We start from the raw sequence: 19,477 nt of genomic DNA, 5'->3' as shown, positions 1-19,477 counted from the left end.
CCTAATTACAAATCTTTAAAAATACATAAAAATGATTTATTTTAAATTAAATGACTGCCAAGTTGAACAAAAGCTCAAAAAATTGGCTAGTACTTTCTTTTGTGAAAAGTAAAAAAAAAAAGGTGACTTGAAGCATCACATGCATCTTACCATTTCCCGGGCATTCCTGCACATAGCCATATCAGAATCCAGCTTTTCACGAGCAAAATAATTTATTTCCTTCATCTCAGATCTGAGAGTCTGTCCTTTGATCAAGTATATGTTAGCTACATAAGGGACATTCCAGACACCTCTATGGAGAAAAAAATGGCCGAATGATTGGAATTGAAATAGTCATTCAGTTCGGCAAAGTTTTGGACCATAATTTCCTTGCCTCTCTCTTAACTTGACTGATCAAACTTAACTTTTATTTCTATTTAATATGAAGTGAGAAACTATAGTTAAAATCTTTGGAATGCACCAAGAAGATAACCAGCTTCCTGAGTGATTACTATCCTGATTTCTTCCAAAATTGTTAACTTTAGAAACGATGAAGAAACTATAATTGATGAAATTTGCATCTAAATTTATTAGGGCAAGGTAAACTCCACCAAACATATTTCCTCTTATTATTCAGCATGAACAATATCATTTATCAATTTTACAAGTTGCAATGTTCAATTTCTATCTTCTATTTGAACATTGGTTTGTCAATCAATAACTGCACAGATATAAAAACTGCATTAGCAGCATTATCTGTTTGCTGTAGTTAGCCTATCAATGAACTGGAATAAAACTATGATAGGAAGACAATCATTTTCATGGTTGTTACTCTGCTTTGGAAGAGGTCCACAAAGCAAGTTTGCATTGCTGAATTTTACAGAACACTCGCCCCTTTCCAAGGAAATCAATTTCTTGTGGAATATCTGAAAATGAAATGCACATTGTAAACAATTCTGAAATTAATTTCCATAAGTAGCTATAATTTGTTCCATGTCCCAGTACACTGCTTCATGCAAAAACAGTTTTATAAAATTCAACAATCCAAGGGAAACACAAATTATTTTAATTGTAATTCATAATTGAGTCTACAAATAAAGAACATTTAACTTTTCAACTTGTGACACACAATTATACTTTATAAAGTTAATGACAATTTATAGTTTACAAAAGCACAATGCTAATAATTAACTTGACATTATTTACATGAATATTCCTTAAAAAGCTTTCAGTGAGCATTTGCCATAACTTTCACAAATTAGTAACTCTTAAATAAAGGATCTAACTAGACAAGAAGGGATTATATCACATCCTGTAACAGGCATGATTTGATGGTAATATGAAAAATATTTTGATGTAATCATTTTAAATTTGATCTACTCATTTCAAATTTGAAACAGCCATTTTGATTGTGTGAAGCAATCTGAAGTGTGAGCTAGGTTGTATTTTAAGAATGATCAAGACGTTTTTGAAATACTTGAAAAGGAGCCATGTCACACAGAAAATGTGTTGTTGTTCAGTTGCTAAGTTATGTCTGACTCTCCATGACCCCATGGACCACAGCACACCAGGCCACCCTGTCCTCCAGTGTCCCAGAGTTTGCCCAAATTCATTTTCATTGGATCCATGAGACTATCAAACCATCTCACTGTCTGCTGTCCCCTTCTCCCTTTGCCATCCATCTTTCCAACAACAGGGTCTTTTCCAGAGTATCCTCTCTTCTCATTTGGTGGCCAAAGTATTTGAGCTTCAGCTTCCACAAAAACAATTTGGCTATTTTAAATTTAACATGACATTAAAATAATTTGCAAGTCTTTTTTATTCAACCCTTCAGTAAAGGAAAATGCAACATATATTTAACAAGTTTATTAAAACTGTTTATACTAGATAACCACAAAACTTAAAAAACAAATACAGAGACCAGCTAAGATATTTGAATATAAGGCTAACTTACATTCTGCTTCCTTGGATTATATCTATGTAATCTTCAGATCGAGCATAATACCCATCAGCACTTAATGCACCCCAAAAGTTAGACCAGAGTTTCCCATGACGTACTACAAGAGGTGCAATTATCTTTCTGTAAATAAAGCAGAAGGAAATATGACTTGATTGGAAATTAACAATGGAAGCTAACATAATAGCATTAATAGCATAGCATAATATTCACCCATGCCAGGGTTACCTCATGATTGAATTACTGCAATCTGCACTACATGGGGCTGCCCTTGAAGACCATCTAAAATCTATAGCCAAAATGCAGTGGCACAAGCAGTAATGGGCATTTCGCAGTGTGCCCATATAGCACCACTGCTAAGTAAGATGCATTAGCTGTCAATTGGCTTTTGAGTGCAATATAAGATGCTGGTTACTACCTGTAGAATTTATATGGCACAGGGCTTGGATATCTGAGAGACTACTTGTTTCCAATAATTTCTGCCCATCTAGTACATTCCAGTAGTGTGGGTGTGCTCCAGGATCCCTCTCTTAAACTTTGCCATCTTGTGAAACCTAGGAAACATGCCTTCACTGGCCCCACACTGTGGAACAGGATTTTCCCATAGATAAGTATGGCATCACCTTTCTTAGGTTCCAGAAAGTTTTGAAAACCTGGATTTGGTCCCAAGCCTAATTTTTGTTTTGTATGTATGTATGTTTGTTTGTTTGGTTGGTTGGTTGGTTGATGGCTCATGTTTTTCTTTATGTTCTTGGGATTCTTTTAGACCATTTTAGTCTGGGCAGTCTAATTCAATGTTTTTAATTATATTTTATGTTTTTTCTAGTTTTTTATGCTGCCCAAAGTATACTAAAGTTGGGTGGTAAATAAATCTAAATAAATACCAAACAAATAAACAAATAAATAAGTGATATTTTTAAGATATCAGTATGAATGTATCCTGATAGTCACATAGGATTCAAATATCTTTGCCCAGAGAAAACTGGAAATTCTATATTATATCTGGTTCATTCTGAATTCATACACAAAGGTTTATAAACATTACAGAAACTAAGAATTGTTTGAAATACCATAACTTCGTAACTGACAGATAAATATATGTTTTGCATGTACTGTATAAGACCTCAGATATTAACTTCGGCATTTACACTGGAACAACTGGGATAGCTAGAAAAATCTTCCATAGTTGCCTGTCCAAGTAGACCATGCTGGCTGAGGTGGATTAATGGTTGCTATTAACTGTTCATTGCTGTGTAATGAAATGGATTCTTATATTTAGAAGCAATTTCTTTTCAAATTCAAATTCAAATTCAAAAGCTGTATAAATGGTTTTTGAACAAGTTCCTGGAAAAAAAAAATACTGAGAAGGAAATACAATATAATTAACAGACAGTAATCTTAGTGAGCAGTTTACTGTACAGAACATATTAGTATTTTATCTAACATACACTAAAACTAAAGCTGTTTCAAAAAAAATTATTAAATATATCTAAATGAAAAATTGAGATTAGACTTAACCCAGCTCTAACCCAGCCAATTTCCCCCAGGTTAAACATACCTATTTTGTTCTATTAGAAGCTTCAGAATATTTGGATTTGTTAAAATAACATCTGCATCAATGCTGAAATAGTAGTCACACTCTTTATTCTGTCGGCAAATATCCCTTGAAAAATAGAATAGAAAGCAAAGCCATTAGGATTTATAAACAACCCAACATCCAAATTATTCATAATATCTGTACATATGTATGTATGTATGTAAACTTTGGTAGCTTAAATAGTATAATACGCAAACATATACATATACACAGTGGTGGGATTCTGCCGGTTCTAGGGGTTTCGGCTGAACCCTTTGTTAAATTGCGGGCTCACCCCGCCCCTTGCCCCACCCCTCCGCACCACTATTTATTGCCAATAAATAGTGGTGGGCGAGGGGCGGGCGAGCCAGCAATTTAACAAATGGTTCTGTGTTTTTTTGTAATTTTATTAGCCTGCAGAGCTTCAGCATAGGCTAATTAGCCCCTTGATTCTATCAGCCTCCCGACTCTCAGCTGATTTGCTCTCAGCTGTTTTGCTCAGGGCTCTGCTGCTTGCTTGCAAAGAGTGCAGATTTTTTTCCCCTATCTATGCTGAAAAATGAAACTGAAAGTAAAAGCCTGCTTTACTGTTGCTGCAACGTTGGAAAATTAGGCAGGCAGATTTCTTTCCCTTTTCCTCACCAAAAAAGGTAGGTGCAAACTACCTTTAGTGGAAAGGTAGTTTTCCCTAAAGAGGTAGTTCCTCTTTAGGGAAAAAGAGGAGAGTTCAAGATTTTAAAACACAAAAGAAAAAAAGGTCTATTTAAATAGGGAATTGTAATAATTGAGATACTATTAATTGTATATTGTGTTGAAAGCAGAAATGGTTAAATTGTGGTTTGGAGGAATATATGGGGGAAATTATTTGGTTTATTATTATTGGTAAATATAATTGATTTGTAAGAAATTGGATAATTGGAATATTCATGTTCATATTGATTAATATACAAAAAAGATAGTTATATAACGAATTGATTTATATTAAAATGTTGAATTTATATTAAACAACTGTAATATTACATAATTAATCAATGGATGGATATAAAAATAGATGACAATGAGAAGGGGTATAATATAGAATAGAAGGGAAAAATTGAATTTGATTAAGATTAGAGATGAGGATGAAGGGTAATATTGTTTTTTTAAAAAAATAGATAAGGAATAAATATTGCAAAAAGGAAATATAGAAATTGTAAATTTAATTGAAATGACTAAACACTGTTTAAATTTGTGAACTGGCCAAATACCCTGTTCAAAGAAAATGCATTGTATGTTTGTATGTGTGTTTCTAATTATTGTTATTTATTCATATTTATTCTCTTTTATTCTTTAAAGTTTAACAATTCATTCTTTATCTTAATATCTTTATATTTGTTTGGGGTTGCCTTTCTTCCATTTCATCTTTTTTATTGTACAGCAATCTTTCTCCTCAAACCTACCACCTCTCTCTTTTCTTTCCTTCTTACTTTCTCTTCCCCCCTCTTCTTCTCCTCCTCTCTTCCTCCCTCTCTTACCCTCACTCTTACTCTAATTTCCCTTCACTTCCTCCCTTCTCTTCCTTCCCTGTCTCTCCTTCTTTCTTCCATCTCTCTTCTCCTTCTTTCATCCCTCTCTATTGCTGTATCCTTTTGTGCATATGGATTAATCAGAGGGCTGAAAAAGTTATTTTTGACCGGTCCTCGCACTTTTGACCAGTCCTCGCACTTACGACTGTACTCACATTTTACATTTTACGCCCTATCTTGTCACCATGGTGAAGAGAAGTAGTGGTGAAATGACTGACACAGTTGTTAAGACTGCCGCAATGGGCATAAATGTGAGGATGGTCATAAGTGCGAGGACCAGTCAGAAATGACTTTTTTCAGCCCTCTGAGTAGTCCCTATGCACATAGCCACGCCCACCCGGTCACATGACCAGCTAGCCACGCCCACCCGGTCACATGACCACCAAGCCACACACCCCAACTAAGCCACGCCCACAGAACCGGTTGTTAAAAATACTGAATCCCACCACTGCATATACATATACATATACATATACATATACATATACATATACATATACATATACATATACATATACATATACATATACATATACATATACATATACAGTTAATTGTTCAGAAAAAAACTTAGTGAGATATTAAATAAATAAACCCAAGCTGTTACAAGTCATATGCTAGATAAAGTACTGCAAAAAAAAACATTCAGCAGTAAAATCACTGTGGTTTCTCATGAATCGGATAATGAACCAGAATATGATTCAGAAATGAATTTTGCAACTGTCTGCAAAATTATTTGTCTGCAATAATTATTCAGATGACCTTTACAGTAATCTTAAAAATAAGCTATCCAACTTTGAAATGGGAAAATGACTCAAACAACATTGCCTCTGCATTAGATCTTTTCTTGGCTGTGATGGAATGTCAGGAGAATGTGGAACCATTACCAACAAGATCTAAATCATGGGAAAGTAAAAAGACTGAAAAAGTCTTCTTGGGTTTGGTACATCAGCTGGATTAGAAAGGGGCTTTGAAAGGCTTTCAGAGTTCTGTAGCTATACCCTAATTGCATTAAACTACTTTCCAAGATGCCAAGTAACTCCTGCTTCCTGAAAGAATTAAGTTTAAAACGTCCAAATAGTACAAGCTATAGTACTAACAAAAGAGAATATTTGTATTTTATGATTGATATGAGGGGTCCTCGGCGGTCTGTGAGCTTGGTTATTTTCTTGCAGATTTTTCATTTCCCGACCTAGGTTGGGGAATGAAAGGCCTGCAAGAAAAAAAGTAAGCTCAGAAAGCATCAAGGACTTTGCAAGCTAACTGTAGATTACTGTACATTTGCTATTCTAGTAGCATTCCAGAGAGGATGTGGAAAGCAAAGTGGTCCAAATGAGGATAGGGGACTTGGGACTGTGACTTCTAAGTGACTCAACAGATCCCAGGAACATCAGAGCTCTCTATCCAAAGGACTACAATGCTAGGAACAACTACAAATAGCTAAGATAATGAGCAGAACTCCGAGGCCTCTCATATAAGAATTGAGACTGAAGAAGACACATCCCACCCATCAGGTTGAGAAGGAATCCTTTTGTTTAATTTTAAATATAAATGTTATTCATATATGTACAAAAAAAAAAGATGATCTGAGGCCTTTTTTTTATGGCAAAAGGTATGAAACACTCTTTCCGGATACACTGAACGTATGCCTATTATAATAGCTATCCAGAACAGATAAAGACAGCTTTATAATCTTCACTTTTGTTGAATGTCTTATTTTATTCTTATTGTTTTATTCCATGCATATTGATTCCCTATTTTTGTTGCTTTTTAATTTTTTGCTTCATTGTTAGTACTTATGTAAATATTTCTGAATATTGAATTTAAAAGACAGTTGCTTTCAAACCTCTTAAAGGTTAGTGAAGAAATTTGATAAAATAAACTGAAAACAATGAAGTTAGCAGAAGGCTGATGAATAATGCATCCCACCTGCTCTGTTTCAATATATTTCTCTAACATACTGAAAAACTTATAAATCAAACAATCCCACAAAGAGAAAATGTGTATGAACACATAACTGAGGCACTTAATTAAAACAATTCTTTTTATATATATCCTTTATATATGTTTATTCATGTGAATTAAAACCCTTTAATCAAGATCATTATCTCTTCTAATATATGCACTGGAAGGATAAATAATTAAAATTAAATTACATTCCCATGTTCCTGGCATTGGCTTGACTCAGATTTTCTTCAGGTCCAACAATTTTTATAGTTTTAATTATATTCTTGGCTTTTTCCCAAAAGATTTTTATATCCTTTTCATGATAAACCTCCTGGAAATGTTTTAAGAGAGAGAATTAATGAGAAATTAGTAAAACTACAAGAACTAAACATGCAGTAAAATAAACAGCAGACAAAATGGAAACTGAAATGAAAACTCTACACATCTGAAACAGATTATAAATGGATTATTCTTACTTCAAAATTTTTCTGCCAGATTTTTCCTCACATGGTATTTAGACGAGACCCGGAGTTCACCCCATTGATCATATGGAATATGCACAGAGAGAGAGAGAGACAGACAGACAGACAGACACAAACACACACACAAACACACACACACACACACACACACACACACACACACACACACTCTAAATATAGGAACAAACAGACCATGAAAAAGATGATGGCCATTCAACTGCATAGTGACAGCCACCTTCCCATTCTTCCCATTTATGGGTGCTTCTACTGCTGCCTGCAGCCTTAGAATCTATTCTCCAAATATCATTACTTTAAAATAACATTGAGGAAATTGCATCAATTTTGGCTCTATTTTTTCAATTTAATGACACTCAACAGGAAACTAAAAAGGTAGAAGTGGGTAATAGGATGTTCAGGATGCAGATAATAATTCAAATAAAATATTCACCCAGATTGATAACACAATGTCTACTTCCATCCATCTCTACCTTTGTAGTTAGATTGAAAAAAATGTCCCTAAACCAGGGATGTTAAACTCACGGCCTGTAGGCCGTATGCAATACGCGCTGGCAGTGCTCACGCCCGGTTTAGCGAAGGGGGGGAAGTCACAATACGTCACGTGACGACGACTTGACGCGAGTTTGACACCCCTGCCCTAAACAGTTGGGCTAAAGAAACATTTTGGATATTTATTTACTTATTCAATTTCTAGAGCAGCCCAGTTCAAACAAGTGACTCTGGGTGGCTTACAATTATAAATTATAAATCAAGTAAAACAAGTAAAGATAATAAAACTGTAAAACATGCAGAAAACAAATACATACAGAATCTGACAGTACATCAGTAAAGCCAAGATACAGGGCCTTAACACATCCCAAAACCCAAGCCCAGGTACACAGCCCAGGTTTTAGAACTTTGCAAACAGCAATCAGGATTGGAGGCATTCTAATCTCTGAAGGGAGAATATTCCATAAAGTAGAGAATATAGCAGAGAAGATACATCTTTTAGTTCCTGCCAATCAGCATTTTTTGGCTACTGAGATTTGTCACATGCCCAATCTGCTGGAACAAATTGGATAGATAGACTCTTGGAAAAAGACAGTCCCTCAGGTAACCTGGTCCGAAGCCATATAGGGCTTTAAAGGGGCAACCAGCACTTTGAATTGCACCTGGAAATACACCAGCATAGTTAGTGTATTAGTGAGTTTTTTTTTATTATTGGTTAATCTTTAGTGAGATTCACAGCCTTTGAGTCTGGTTAATAGCTCAGCAGCTCGAGTCCTAACCAAGGACCTAGGAACTGTTAAGGTATCGTCGGAGGATGTAAGCTGTTCCGAGTAAGGTGGTTTTTTGTAGAGTCAAAATGTTCAAGTCCGGCAAATTTAGAATTTCTAAATAGCGGGGTAGCCCTTTGGGTATTGCTCCAAGGACTCCAATTACAATCGGGACAACACACAATTTCTTTTTCCACAGTCGCTCAACTTCAATTTGCAAGTCCCGGTACTTTGTGATTTTTTCTTGCTGCTTATCTTCAATCCGTGCATCACCAGGTATTGCAATGTCAATGAACCATACTTTTTTCTTTTCAACTATTGTTATGTCAGGTGTGTTGTGGACCAAGTGCCTGTCAGTCTGAATCCTAAAGTCCCACAAGATCTTGAGTTTCTCATTCTCTAAAACTTTCTCAATCTGATGTTCCCAGTGATTTTTGCTGTACTGAAATCCAAACTTCTGGCACAATTTCCAGTGAATGATCTTAGCAACACGGTCATGGCATTGTAGGTAGTCAGTTTGTGAAATTTTGCTGCACCCACTGATCAGGTGGTTGACTGTCTCATCTTTCTCATTGCAGAGTCGGCATTTGCTGTTGGTGGTAACATGTTGAATTTTTGCCTTCATGCAGTTTGTGGCTAGGGCTTGTTCTTGAGCTGCCAATATAAAGCTTTCTGTTTCTTTTTTCAGTACTCCTGATCTTAACCAGTTCCAAGTTAGTTTCTGGTCAGCTTTGCCTTCAATACTTTTCAAGTATTGGCCATGCAGAGTTTTTTTTTAAATAATAATAATAATAATAATAATAATAATAATAATAATAATAATAATAATAATAATAATAATATTTATATGCCGCCCTATCTCCAGCCAGACTCAAGGCGACTCACAACAGTTAAGAAATATCTAATAAAAAGTTAAAAAATTAAATCCAAATCTCATAAATTAACAGTTAAAAGTACAATTAAGACTAACAAGTTAAAATTAAATTAGAAATAATTCCTAAAGACAAAGGAACCAGTGCTTTAAGATTTGAAAGAACAATGCATTGGAGAGACAACAGAAACACCAACTTGAGATGAAATTTTACTATGTACATACACGTTATGCATATTATATCACATGTAACAGCAGAATCATCTAAGACACGGATGTCAAACTCGCCGCGTCACGTTGCTGTCATGTGATGTTTTGCAACATTTTTCCCATTTGTGGAGCTGGGGTGGGCATGGTCTGTGCATGATGCATCTAGCCTGCAGGCCGCCAGTTTGACACCCCAATCTAAAAGTTTAATGTTATTTTACTATCAGTCTATATTATAAATTGAGTCATTTACTGATTTACAAAAATTACCTATTAATTGCCTATTTATAAAATACTTACATTATTATGAATGAAGATGCTAAGTTTTTCTTTTGCATATTCCAGATTCAATATTCTGTCTAAACACTTTGATAGGAAAGGAGTTGGTTGTTCAATGAAAACACCAATTGTTACTGCTGGCACCTCCTAAAAACAATAAGAGTAAAGGTACAGACCCAAGAAAAGGACTGAGTTCAAAATCTTTGTAATTGTAAGAACAATGAACTACTATTATGAACCTTGAAAAAAGGCACTCTTTTCTGAATTAGTATTTTCCACACATTACTGAATACTTTAAATTATACCAAATAACTGATGCTTTATAAACTACTATAATAATTAGTTTTGCCTGAAATCCTTTAACTATTTACCTAGGAATACATTCTATTGGATTTCATGGAGCTTAACTATTTAGTATGCATGTATAAGATTTCATAGTAATAATATGGGTGCATAGTTTTCAAGACTTTTATATAACTAAGAAGGGACCCATTCAAGTGTTGATTTTAATCTTTCTAAAACATAATATAGAATAGCAATCTGGGAGGGAGGAGAGATTATACTTTATTATGTGTGGCTTTCCAATACCAACATAGCAAAGTGTCTGAGCCAAAGGAAAAATTCTGTGAAGTTAAAACACAAAAAGTAAAATATGAACTTAGGTATAATCACTAGGATTGCATTTGCAAATCCTTTAATTAAAAAATAGATAATGCCATCATATAGAATAAATCTTAAAATCACTGACACTATTCTTCATCTTGAAATACAGGTTTATGTCAATTGGAAATGTTGAGAATTTCCCTGTATCTGTTTCAGTTTAATCTCTCTTAATACTATTCACAAACTAACAACAAGAATAACAACAGCTATGTAATATTTATATTTGTATGGTAAATTTATGTGGTAGTTTATAACAAATCAGCAAGCACCATTTCCCTATGCATTGATAGTCTTATCTAGCTTGGTAATGAAATGTCTTCAAGAAAACAAGCAAGCTCAGAGAATAAAGAACCCAAAATTCTGCCATAGTTGTCTCTTAGGGTAAATGTTAGTGCTGTTCCTCTGGCTGAAAACTAGGCACTGCCCAGACTAACTTATGCCATGAAGAAGAGGGCGTTGTGTACATTATTCATTTCTATCCAAACTTTCTATGCTTTGATGAGAGAAAACAAGTTACATTTTCTACAAAGGTTAGAAAAACCCTGACAAAACTGAGGTAGCAAAGAAACCCATTTGCAATCTTTTGCAGAATCTCCATTTCGTGTCTTTGGCAGAGAACAACTATTTCCCCACTTTTATTATATATGGTCCATGAGATCAGAGTTATCATGGAAGCATCCACCAGGCTGTGGGGCCAGGTATTAAATTAGTGGGCTTAAGAACAAAAAAGACTACTTTTAACAGCCAAAAGAAAGATTTTTTGGCATTATAGGGATCCCCCATTGTGCCTCAGTAATTTGGCTTACCGTACTGAGAAAGAGAAGCCATTAAACAGAATTGTAAGTCTCTGAGAACTTGTTTTCTGCTTTTGGGTCCATTACAATTCTGGTTTCTTGAACCAGTTTTGAAGATTTTTTGAGGCATTGAGCAAAATCAGTTTTCTGGAAGCTTCTGGTGATTTGTTATTCTCCTCATCTTAGTTAGATGAGAGACATCTGAATCATATGCAATAATGACTGGGAACTGGTAGCCCCCTCTTTGCTTGGATGTTGCTTTTCAATCTACAATATTGGACTGTACCTTGTTCTTTTTGGTGAAGAGGTAGAAAAAGGGGAAATCGGGAGAAAAGTTCCAAAGTTGAGTTTCATAATTTTTGCCACCCTTCCCCCCCTCCCCCCGGAGACTGTTAGTGTCCATCATGGGTTTGATCCAGGAAGGCTATTACCTCTCTTGAAATGCCAAGATTTTCCCTAGTAAACTTTAGAAATAGGAGGCCAGGACTGTCTCATGGAGAAAATTTTTTACATTCCGTTCTGAATTTCCATATAAAGTTATAATTATTTTTACATAACAGAAATCAGTTTCCACCATCATTTTATAGATAAATGGTAGTTAGATAAGAGAAAAGAAAGATGACAATATCTGTTGGATGCAAGGGTATGAAAGGAGAGGAGACAGTTATGGACAACTGGATAATGTATCATTTACATTACAGTTCAAGTGCATGCAGCATATACTTACAGACAATGTAGCTATTTCTAATAAATCTGAATCACAGACACCACATCCTGTTTCACGAGTCCAGCCATTAGGCATATAATTTCCGAAGTAATTGAGATTAAACTAGGTTAAGAATGAAAGAAGAAACCACAATCAAGTCAATTCAATAGATTATCATTTCTAGCTTTTAAATAAGATCTATTCACTTAATGGAACAAAGTGAATTTGGCTATGAAATTTCATGAAATGCATTGATCCTTCCTACCACTGTTGCTTTGCTATTAACAAATGAACTTCTATTTTTTTGCTGTTATGTGGAAAAGCTCATATTGAAATTAAGTGACTTTCACTTACTTTTGTTGGGCCATTTCCATGAAGAGTGACTGGAAGAGTATCATGTATAGAATTCCTTGCTCTGGCTCTTCCATCTTCAAATTTCAGAAGAACTTCATCTGCAGCCCATAAAGAAATTAATAACACTTCAACTGGTGCTTACTCAAACAAGGATGATACAACATTTTGGGCAGCTTTCTAAGCATCCATAGAGTCTCACCTAATTTTGTAATTTTCTAACTACTCATTACAAAATTCAAAAATACCATATATATTATAAAAGATATTAAAAAGCCATAGGTATTAAATGTATTAATTACTAAAATATTGAAAGAATAGTATTCTAAATGAGTAACTCTACTATCTTCTCTTAATATTAAGGGATTGGATGTCGTCTCCCCTCCCCCTTTTTGGAGGGGGGGAAATTAACATCTATTCAGAGTTTTTTCAAATTCTGTGGAAAAATTATAAATTGGCATTTTTTCCCCTCATCTATTCCATTCTTTCTTCTATTCCTATGTCTATTGCCAGGAAATTAAAAACTGGATGATATTTGGATGAAAACTAATTTCAATAAATTAATTTTTTAAAACCTAGAATTAATGTTCAATTAATTCCGAGCCTTCTTGAGATTTGAATATTTTTGGTAAATAAGTGAAGCATATACCTCAAGCTCTGTTATCCATGACCACTAATTTCATACAAAATTTTGAAATCTTCAAAGGAGAGCTTCACTTTAAAATTTGTGATGCAACGTGGCATCTTCACATTTCCAGCATTCTTTCTCAACACTTATGAAAACTAAAAGAACCTTTCATGTTGATGCAGTTCCCGAGAAGACCTGTTTCTCAGCTCTGGCATGTAACTAAGACAAGAGACAGATTCTGTGGTAGCGGCAAATCATGCATATTGCAACATTAAAATGCAAATGTGAATTCTTTGGCAGTTGCATTATAGTGCTGCATTCAAGCATTATGTAGAGGTTATGTAGTTAAAATACTTAAAGGGTAGAGGTTATGTCATGACACTACAGTACATGCTTAGTTATTTTGATGAAACCCCCACTGCTGCAGATTCCCACGTAAGAGACACTATGAAAAGTTGAAGTGTTATGAAGTGTTTCATGAAGACAAATAGCATTTCTTCAAGTATGAGAATCATTTTATATCCATTTCTTCAGTCAGGCAAATCTAAATCATGTAGTCTGAATTCCTTATATCATGGGCAAGAATTACAACATTGGCAAAGAAGAAGCAATAATTGTATTGTTTGTAAGCCACCTAGAGTCACCTCTAATGAGATGGGCCGAATATAAGTTGAATGAATGAATGAATGAATATTTCATCACTTAACATGTACTTTTAATATACATACCAACAGCTCCATTTAGGGTCTGGAAAATATTGCATTTGTGATCCAAGGTAATATTAATACGTTCCTAAAGTATAAGAAGAGAAAATATGGTAGAAGTGGCCGTATAAAGTAAAGTTAAGTATAAAACTAAATTCAAATAGTGTTATATAATGACCAGATGTTTCACAGGCAATTCTTTTAAACAAACACACGCACACAATTTCTTTTGCAATGTTCCATATATCATCATGTTCATAATTCATCATGTCATCCAGATTTACCCTCATCAATAATATATACTTTGTTAAGACATTGTTTATATGTCACTAATACCAGAGATTTGCTTTCTGTTCCAAAGGCCAAGAGAAGTTCATGGCTTTTCAGAAAATAGTGACTTGGCAGTATATAGTACAAGAATATCTGCCAAATAACGCTAAAAGATTACCATCTTTAAAAGATCAGAATAAAAAGTTGAAAATAGACTACATACACAACAGGATAGTTAAGACTCCTACATAAATTAGCCTTGCTTATTTGTGTTTTTCTAAAAAGAACAGCAAGGCCCATTTCTAGAATCTATAGCTCTGCCTCAGTTCAAATGAGTGAAAGAGCCATGAGATCATTTTAGTATCAATGGCTAATTCCATTCCATCTTAAAATCTTCACATAGGGAAGGAAAAATAATTTCTTAGGTTGAAGTCTATATCCCAGTTTCAAAATATAATAGGATTCAGTAAAATACTATATTTTTCCTCCTGGAATGTATTAAGTCAATTGTCCCAGAATTATGAGTCTCATATTCTGAATCTTCCAGAAAAATTGATGGGAATGCTAGAGGCTGCATCTAAATACTTTAGAGAGTAGACATTATATATCGCTAATCTAAGTCTTAACAACATGCATTGTTAAAACTACCTAACATTAGCCAAGAGAATGATCTCAATAATCATATCCAAAATACAGTGCAAAACATTCCAGTTTTCCCAATGATTTTTAACTGACTTCAGATATCTATCCTTGACCATAGGAATTACATACACCAACTCCATCATGAAAAATTGAATTCAGTTCCATAAGACTAGTCAACATAATTATCCCTAATTTAAGCAAAAAGATTTTTTTACCGTAATAATTTTACTAGCAGGTCAAATGCAGGAAGCTGGACCACAAAAACTGTTAAATTTTTATGGTTAACATTTGAGATAATTCTGCTACAAGTCCCTTTTTTTCTTCCTTGTTTCTTTTTTTTTTTCTTGCTTTATATAAAAATTCATCTGATTATATTCCATGTATCTAAAGAAGCAGGTTGTGATCCACAATAGTTTATAGGACAATACTTTTGTTTGCTTTTGCTATGGTGTCAGAACATTTACTGTTCTGACACCAGTTTCCATTGGAAACTGTTATATTGACATTGGTTCCTTTTATATATATATAGTTCCAATCCAATGAAATGGTGAAATAGAATAGGATAGAATTCTTTATTGGTCAAGTGTGATTGGACACACAAGGAATAAATTATGTAAAAGGATTCAGGACTATGTCTGTCAGTTGAATAATTTTCTAAAAGCAGAAATGAAGGAGACGACATTTGGTGTTTTGGGAGAAATCAGCAAAACAGTTTTACAATTCAAAGCCAGATTGGATTCAACCAAGCTGTGAACTGATAATAATCTATAAAATGTCCCTGACAGGTGATTGAAATCAGCTCAAAAGGTTGCTGACTCTTTCATTCTAAGATTCTTCACTCATCTACATCATGTGAGTTAGAACAAAGATATTTTTGCTGGAAAACATTGCAGAAATTATGTTACATTTTCCCTAACTTGTTTAGGTACTTGTTTAAAAGTAAAATTTATGTGAACTGCCCCCAAATATGTATTTAATACATTATCTTCAGAAATTTTCAATCATTGTCTTGATTGCTGATCAACTTCTACTTACCCTCTTCAGTGGATCAATATAAATTTTTGTATAAAAAAGCTGATCATCATCACTATCTTGGAGGTCCCATTGTTGTACAATATCATTTACATTTGGTGAATAACCAATAAATCCTGAAATAAACCATAAAAAACAATTTGATATTTTCTAGGACACCAACCATTAAACTTTAGCAAATTCTAATAACCTTTTTGGAGAAGTTGTACCAATTTGTTGCTGGAGATTTCTTGATATTTATTTCTTGAAATACATTCTGTTTCCTAAATAGAAAAACTATTCTAGGTATCATTCTAGTTCTGCTATTGTTTGATGGAAAATGAAGTTGGGATGATGACATGACACCCTGTAACTTGGTTTAAGCAAGTTTCAAAACCAATGTGAAGTAATTCATACATAGCAAATGAAATCTGCTATCAAATCCTATGCATCATTTCTAAAAAGATCTGTAAGAAAGGGCCTTCTGAAATGGACTTCATTCTGTAGCAGAAGGGAGAAGGTCTTCTCCTGCATCATTCCCATGCAGTGAAATATACGCACTACAAAATTTCCTTTGGACTTTGCATTTTACTGAGCAGCCACAATCTTTTTCTTAAACCTTAAATTAATATTTTAATTTTATGGGTTGATTATTGTAAATTGAATACCTAGGGCCATGATGGTGGACCTATAGCATGCGTGCTGGAAGTGGCACATACAGCCATCTCTCCAGGCATATGAGGTGTCACCCGTTGCTTCCAGGTTCCGGTGTGCCGGCCAGATGGCCTTCACACTCACAGAGCAGCCTCCCATGCATGTGCCAGAAAAATGATCTTCCCACTTCCGATGCGTGCATGCACACTGGCCAGCTGGTCTTTGCGTGTGCATGCATGCCAGAAACCAGAAGACCAGGTGGCAGGTCTGCATTCACGTGCTGGAAACTGGAAGATCATCTTCCCACCATGCGAATGCGCACCGGGCAGCTGCTCTTTCGTTTCTGGCATGTGCAGGCGCACTGGACAGTTGGTCTTTACACACACATGTACATAAAAAATCAGAAGACCACCTGGACAGTGCGCTTGCATGCACCAGAAACTGGAAGAGCAGCTGCCCAGTATACGTATGTGCACTGCCCAGGTGGTCTTCCAGTTCCCGGCATGTGCACGCGCATTCCCGTTTTGGCACTCAGTGCCGAAAAGGTTCACCAACACTGACCCAGGGCAATAAAAATATGTTATATAAAATGAGAAAAGCAAAACAAAGTAATAGAGACATGGGTCTTCCTTAGATATAAATTTGCATAGAATCATAGCTTTAGCATACCATGCTATACACAAGAGCACATTGTAAAGGTATCTTAACCAGTGTAAGAGTTCAGCAATCTCATAGAAAACTTAAATGGGAGTGTTAGGGATTGAAAGACATGATGTATATACAAGTCTGATTAACAATATCTCAGATATTTTTCTGGTAAATCATTAGTAGTAACCCAATGTTATATGTCAGCCTTATTTAATAGCAAAATAATTTATATCATTTAAAACACTGGTGTCAAACTTGGGGCAGCACATTGTTGTTACATGCCATATTGTGACATTTTTCCCTTTGTGGTTCTGGGGTGGGCGTGGCTTGTGCATGACTCATCCGGCCCGTGGGCCGCCAATTTGACACCCCTAATTTAAAATCTTTATATTCAGTACAAGTTCTCTTGAAAGTCTTCAAAGAAGTTTTTACAAGGATGATTTGGGATTTCAAAATAACAAATATAAACCACAGCATAACATTCAAATCAGCAATATTGTATATATAAGCAAATAATAACGAAGATAACCCACAGATGCACATTGGAAAAATCAAATCTTTCCTAATGAATTCTGTTGTTGATTTATGGTTTTGTTTTCCTAAAACCAGGCACCAAAATAGCCTACAGCAGTTCCATTTTCTGTCATTCTTATTACAAATGAAATAAAATCAATGTGTCAAATATCCTGTGAGCTTAATTCACCTCTTATTTATTCTTGAAAAACTTCATACCAACAAAAATCAGTATGACAATTGACTGCCTACTTCTGCTCTAATAATATTATCAGTTGTTCATTATTTTAGCTGGTGAAAAAAATATCAATATACGTCTTAATACAACAATAAAAAGATTGATATGTTTAAATATATGAACATACTTTTGAATTATACATCCCAAACCTGGAATTTATATAAATAAATTTGGATTTATTGAGCATTAAGGAATTAAAGAAGATCATTACTTTATCTTGGAAATATATGAGTATTTCAGATTTACAATCTTGGATTGCAGAAATGCATCAACTTTCTATTTATGAGGTGGTTCTGCTTTGACATAACAGAAGGCTGATAAAAATATTTCATGTGATTAAATTATTAGATTTCTTTTTTAAAAAGAGGAATAATTAAGATATAGTAGATAAACTTTTTATTCCTTCCAATCAATCAATCAATCAATCATGTTTGATAGTTCCTGACTCCATTTGCTGGAACCAAAGTCTCATGAATGCCTGTTAGAGAGATGGCATGGTAACAAACCTCAGGTAAAAAAAAATAGAATAAAGTAAAATAAAAGTAAAATAAAAACTGTAACCTCTTGACCTAAAACAATGCCTCCCTTAAAAATATATATAAAAACAGTGAAGTATCTGCAGAACTGACTGAAATTCCAAATTATCCAAATGGCTAAAATACCCACAGAGGCATCCTACCTTAGTTCAAATAAGATAAGATAATAAATCGTTCAGTTTCCATTTTAATGTTAATCTAACCAATTAGCACACAAACTAGAACATGGTACCAAATGTGAAGGCAAATTTATAACACGTGATTACAAGGAAAAGCACACACAAAAGCTGGTGTAGCAGGGAAAAGTGTACATGAGGTAACAACACAAAAATACATATGTATTAATTAAAAATGTATTAAGATAATTCTGGCTAGAGTTCTTAGATGACAGATGACGAAGCAGCCAGCAACCATTTTAATTTCTTGAAATGTTACAGAACAAAGCTAAGAAAGAAACATTCAATTCAGCCCAGGAAAGGACAAAGGAGAACATGAATCATTCCAGTACAGAAAGATTGTAGTTTCTATATTTAATCATCTTTGTTAGTGTCACATAATAACAGGCTATCTGTGATAACTATAACATACCTTGCAGTTAAGAGTATTTTTAGGAAAGTGCAAATTTGCCTAAGCAATTTTCCTTGCCTGAAAAACATTCAGAGGAATTTCTGCAACATTCTTCAAATGAGCTAGTTGTGAAAGAAAACAACTCTATGTTATTTTATAAATAATGGGTCAGTTTCTGTCTATAGCAGTGGTCTTCCAAGTTGGCAACCCTAAGATATGTGGATTTTGATCCTAGAATTCCTTAACAAACGTAGGGAATTCTTGGGAATCAGGGAACTGAATCCACACATCTTAAAGTTGCCAAGTTTGAAAAACATTCTCCTGTTTTTCTACCTTTGTCTTCCTTTTTGTCTACTTCAGCTCTTGCTCATAAGGAAAGGAGATGAAAAATGAGGCAAACTTATCTGAAATTATT

The 19,477-nt window shown here is 34.5% G+C and overlaps 1 protein-coding gene across 1 annotated transcript in view; it reads right to left on the bottom strand.

The window, feature by feature from the left end:
• The window catches only part of PLOD2 (procollagen-lysine,2-oxoglutarate 5-dioxygenase 2), a 65,204-nt gene that overhangs the window by 12,716 nt on the left and 33,011 nt on the right, over positions 1 to 19,477 (bottom strand). The window contains exons 5-13 of the mRNA XM_070946370.1: positions 15,931 to 16,043; positions 14,008 to 14,071; positions 12,655 to 12,752; positions 12,322 to 12,423; positions 10,159 to 10,284; positions 7,234 to 7,355; positions 3,495 to 3,599; positions 1,934 to 2,059; positions 151 to 292 (exon numbers count right to left, since the gene is read on the bottom strand). Of these exons, the coding sequence (XP_070802471.1) occupies positions 151 to 292; positions 1,934 to 2,059; positions 3,495 to 3,599; positions 7,234 to 7,355; positions 10,159 to 10,284; positions 12,322 to 12,423; positions 12,655 to 12,752; positions 14,008 to 14,071; positions 15,931 to 16,043 (998 nt within the window). The remainder of the gene's footprint in view (positions 1 to 150; positions 293 to 1,933; positions 2,060 to 3,494; positions 3,600 to 7,233; positions 7,356 to 10,158; positions 10,285 to 12,321; positions 12,424 to 12,654; positions 12,753 to 14,007; positions 14,072 to 15,930; positions 16,044 to 19,477) is intronic.

The sequence above is a fragment of the Pituophis catenifer genome, unplaced genomic scaffold (assembly GCF_029215685.1).
Source record: "Pituophis catenifer annectens isolate HBS135680 unplaced genomic scaffold, rPitCat1.0.hap2 SCAF_6, whole genome shotgun sequence".
Lineage (NCBI taxonomy): Eukaryota > Metazoa > Chordata > Lepidosauria > Squamata > Colubridae > Pituophis > Pituophis catenifer.
The sequence above is the reverse complement of the archived record's forward strand: the minus strand, read 5'-3'. Positions and strand labels throughout refer to the sequence as shown.